The 5,000-nt window shown below is 51.7% G+C and overlaps 1 protein-coding gene across 1 annotated transcript in view; it reads left to right on the top strand.

The window, feature by feature from the left end:
- Positions 1 to 5,000, top strand: part of LOC116065065 (asialoglycoprotein receptor 1-like) — a 9,150-nt gene that overhangs the window by 4,124 nt on the left and 26 nt on the right. The window contains 3 exon segments of the mRNA XM_031320519.2: positions 3,488 to 3,594; positions 4,457 to 4,568; positions 4,570 to 5,000. The exon segment at positions 4,570 to 5,000 is cut by the window's right edge and continues 26 nt beyond it. Coding sequence (XP_031176379.1) covers positions 3,488 to 3,594; positions 4,457 to 4,568; positions 4,570 to 4,623 — 273 coding nt within the window. The 3' untranslated portion in view covers positions 4,624 to 5,000.

Here is a 5,000-nt window from a genome sequence, read left to right as displayed (position 1 = left end):
CTAACTAGATGGGATGTTTTAAACAGAGGAAGATGATCCATCCATCCATCCATCCATCCATCTTCGTCCGCTTATCCGGTAACGGGTCGCGGGGGTAGCAGCTCCAGCAGGGGACCCCAAACTTCCCTTTCCCGAGCCACATTAACCAGCTCCGACTGGGGGATCCCGAGGCGTTCCCAGGCCAGGTTGGAGATATAATCCCTCCACCTAGTCCTGGGTCTTCCCCGAGGCCTCCTCCCAGCTGGACGTGCCTGGAACACCTCCCTAGGGAGGCGCCCAGGGGGCATCCTTACCAGATGCCCGAACCACCTCAACTGGCTCCTTTCGACGCGAAGGAGCAGCGGCTCTACTCCGAGCTCCTCACGGATGACTGAGCTTCTCACCCTATCTCTAAGGGAGACGCCAGCCACCCTCCTGAGGAAACCCATTTCGGCCGCTTGTACCCTGGATCTCGTTCTTTCGGTCATGACCCAGCCTTCATGACCATAGGTGAGGGTAGGAACGAAAACTGACCGGTAGATCGAGAGCTTTGCCTTCTGGCTCAGCTCTCTTTTCGTCACAACGGTGCGATAAATTGAATGCAATACCGCACCCGCTGCGCCGATTCTCCGACCAATCTCCCGCTCCATTGTCCCCTCACTCGCGAACAAGACCCCAAGGTACTTGAACTCCTTCACTTGGGGTAAGGACTCATTCCCTACCTGGAGAAGGCACTCCATCGGTTTCCTGCTGAGAACCATGGCCTCCGATTTAGAGGTGCTGATCCTCATCCCAGCCGCTTCACACTCGGCTGCGAACTGATCCAGTGAGTGCTGAAGGTCACAGGCCGATGATGCCATCAGGACCACATCATCCGCAAAAAGCAGCGATGAGATCCCCAGCTCACCGAACTGCAACCCCTCACCACCCCGACTACGCCTCGATATCCTGTCCATAAATACTACAAACAGGATTGGTGACAAAGCGCAGCCCTGGCGGAGGCCAACCCTCACCTGAAACGAGTCCGACTTACCGCCGAGAACCCGGACACAGCTCTCGCTTTGGTCGTACAGAGATTGGATGGCCCTGAGAAGGGACCCCCTCACGCCATACTCCCGCAGCACCTCCCACAGTATCTCCCGGGGGACCCGGTCATACGCCTTCTCCAGATCCACAAAACACATGTAGACCGGTTGGGCATACTCCCAGGCTCCCTCCAGGATCCTTGCAAGAGTAAAGATCTGGTCCGTTGTTCCACGACCAGGACGGAATCCGCATTGTTCCTCTTCAACCTGAGGTTCGACTATCGACCGAACCCTCCTTTCCAGCACCTTGGGGTAGACTTTACCGGGGAGGCTGAGACGTGTGATACCCCTGTAATTGGCACACACCCTCTGGTCCCCCTTTTTGAAAAGGGGAACCACCACCCCGGTCTGCCACTCCTTAGGCACCGTCCCCGACTTCCACGCAATGTTGAAGAGGCGTGTCAACCAAGACAACCCCTCCACACCCAGAGCTTTAAGCATTTCTGGACGGATCTCATCAATCCCTGGGGCTTTGCCACTGTGGAGTTGTTTAACTACCTCAGCAACTTCCACCAGGGAAATTGACGACAATCCCCCATCATCCTCCAGCTCTGCCTCTACCATAGAGGGCGTATTAGTCGGATTTAGGAGTTCCTCAAAGTGCTCCTTCCACCGCCCTATTACCTCCTCAGTTGAGGTCAACAGCGTCCCATCCTTACTGTACACAGCTTGGATGTTTCCCCGCTTCCCCCTCCTGAGGTGGCGAACGGTTTTCCAGAAGCACCTTGGTGCCGACCGAAAGTCCTTCTCCATGTCTTCTCCGAACTTCTCCCACACCCGCTGCTTTGCCTCTTTCACGGCAGAGGCTGCAGCCCTTCGGGCCCTTCGGTACCTTGCAACTGCCTCCGGAGTCCTCTGGGATAACATATCCCAGAAAGACTCCTTCTTCAGTCGGACGGCTTCCCTGACCACCGGTGTCCACCACGGTGTTCGTGGGTTGCCGCCCCTTGAGGCACCTAAGACCCTAAGACCACAGCTCCCCGCCGCAGCTTCAGCAATGGAAACTTTGAACATTGTCCACTCGGGTTCAATGCCCCCAGCCTCCACAAGGATGCACGAAAAGCTCCGCCGGAGGTGTGAGTTGAAAGTCTGTCGGACAGGGGCCTCCTCCAGACGTTCCCAGTTCACCCGCACTACCCGTTTGGGTTTACCAGGTCTGTCCAGAGTCTTCCCCCACCCTCTGACCCAACTCACCACCAGATGGTGATCAGTTGACAGCTCTGCCCCTCTCTTCACCCGAGTGTCCAAAACATACGGCCTCAAATCAGATGAAACGATTATAAAATCGATCATTGACCTTTGGCCTAGGGTGCTCTGGTACCAAGTACACTTATGAGCATCCCTATGTTCGAACATGGTGTTCGTTATAGACAATCCATGACTAGCACAGAAGTCCAACAACAAACAACCACTCTGGTTTAGATCAGGGAGGCTGTTCCTCCCAATCACACCTCTCCATGTGTCTCCATCATTGCCCACGTGCGCGTTGAAGTCCCCCAGCAGAACTATGGAGTCCCCCACTGGAGCCCCATACAGGACTCCATTCAAGGTCTCCAAGAAGGCCGAATACTCCGAGCTCTTGTTTGGTGCATACGCACAAACAATAGTCAGAGTTTTCCCCCCCACAACCCGCAGGCGTAGGGAGGCGACCCTCTCGTCCACCGGGGTAAACTCCAACGTAGCGGCGCTCAGCCGGGGGCTTGTGAGTATCCCCACACCCGCCCGGCGCCTCACACCCTGGGCAACTCCGGAGAAGAATAGAGTCCAACCCCTATCCAGGAGTATGGTTCCAGAACCGAGACTAACCCATGAGCCCACCACCTGTGGGAGGAACCGCTGGGGTCGGGTGCGCTGCCACATGGGTGGCAGTGAAGGTCAGGGGCCTCGACGGACCAGACCCGGGCAGCAGACGCTGGCTCTGGGGACGTGGAACGTCACCTCTCTGTGGGGGAAGGAACCGGAGGAAGATGATATCTTCCATATTTAATGATAATAATGAATGTTTGGGGACCCAGAGTTGATCCCTGTGGGACACCGTCATCCAGGGTCTGGTTTGGAGGATTGATGTCAAACAAGTTTGAGTTCCAGAAAGTGAAATCTGCTGTCTGTCTCCCTCTCTCCCTGTCTGTCTGTCTCCCTCTCTCCCTGCCTGTCTGTCTCTCTCTTTCTGTCTGTCTGCCTCTCTCCCGGTCTGTCTGTCTCCTGTGTCTCTCTCTCTCTGTCTGTCTGTCTCACTGTCTGTCTGTCTCTCTCTCTGTCTCCCTCTCTCCCTGTCTGTCTGTCTCTCTCTTTCTGTCTGCCTCTCTCTCTGTCTGTCTGCCTCTCTCTCTTTCTGTCCGTCTGCCTCTCTCTCTTTCTGTCTGTCTGCCTCTCTCTGTCTGTCTGTCTGTCTCTCTGTCTCCCTGCCTGTCTGTCTGCTCCAGGATTTTGTGATTCGTCACGCTGCTGGAACCTTCTACTGGGTGGGTCTGACTGATGAGAAAGGAGAGTGGGAGTGGGTCAACAACACGCCGTACATCATGAACCGAAGGTGTGTGTGTGTGTGTGTCTGTGTGTGTGTCTGTGTGTGTGTGTGTCTGTGATGTGACGTGTACCAGGCGACTAAAGTCAGCGTCCGTTCCACATGGATTTTATTTTAACCCTCGTTCGTCTTCCCGTCGACCGTCAACTTTGAGATTTTCTGGGTCAAAATTTCAACATTTTTGTTGTTATTTTATTGTTGTTTTATTCAAATATTTTGTCACATTCTTTCCCATTTTTTTGGGTCACTTTTTCAGATTTTTTTGGTCACTTTTTTCAACGTTCTTTTGTCAGAGTTGTGATATAGAAAGATTTTGTAAACGGGTCAGATTTGACCCGAGGACGATGGGAGGGAGGGTCAACCAAGACCCTCCCTCAATGCTTTTGTTTTGAAGGAGGAAGGCAGATATTTCTGGACCTTCTTGTCTGTAGAACCCGAGCCGGGACCGGACTGCTACGCACCACGCTGACAGAATTTTTTCGTCACTTTTTCAGATTTTTTTCATCAATTTTTCAGATTTTTTCGTCAATTTTTAGGATTTTTTTCAACAATTTTTAAGATTTTTTTCATCAATTTTTCAGATTTTTTCGTCAATTTTTAAGATTTTTTTCGTCATTTTTTCAGATTTTTTCGTCCATTTTTAGGATGTTTTTCGACAATTTTTAAGATTTTTTTCATACATTTTTTGTCATTTTTTCAGATTTTTTTCGACAATTTTTAAGATTTTTTTCGTCACTTTTTTTCAGCGTTTAAAAAAAAATGTTTTTGTGATCTTCCGGGACCGGACTGCTACGCACCGCGCTGACTGGTTCTCTGTGTTTCAGGCGCTGGACGCCGTACGCACCGCGCTGACTGTTTTTCTGTGTTTCAGGCGCTGGAACCCCGGTCAGCCCGACAGCTGGACCGCTCACGGTCTTGGCGCCGGAGACGAAGACTGCGCTCACATTCACAGCAGCGGACGCCTCAACGACCTGCACTGCTCCGTCAGGATGCGCTACGTCTGCCAGAAACACAGCCAGCGCAGCTGAAAGACTCTAAAAGGGGCCTAAACCCTGAACTAATGACAAACGCCATGAAAGTAGTGACCTGATCATTTATTTAACTTGTGAAGAGTATCGTAGGGAACCATCCACGTTATCTTTTTGGGACAATTTGTTAAAAAGAAATTTCTGATCTAGAAACTTTTTTTCTTCTAAACTTTTTCAGATTTTGTTTTCTGATGTAGAAACCTTTCTGAGGACCAGGAGGGCTGTAATGTGTAACTTCCTGTTGTTGTTTTGGGGGTAAAGTTTAGGCCCCTGGTACCTTCATCCACCAGCCCTCATCAAACACCAGATGTGGATTCATCCGCCGCTGAAAATAGTCCCTAAAAGTCTCCATCTCTTCCTGTTTGTCAAAGGCGACCAAAACGTTGA

Source organism: Sander lucioperca, chromosome 17 (assembly GCF_008315115.2).
Source record: "Sander lucioperca isolate FBNREF2018 chromosome 17, SLUC_FBN_1.2, whole genome shotgun sequence".
Lineage (NCBI taxonomy): Eukaryota > Metazoa > Chordata > Actinopteri > Perciformes > Percidae > Sander > Sander lucioperca.
Note: the sequence above shows the minus strand (reverse complement) of the source record. Positions and strands in the feature narration are given on the sequence as shown.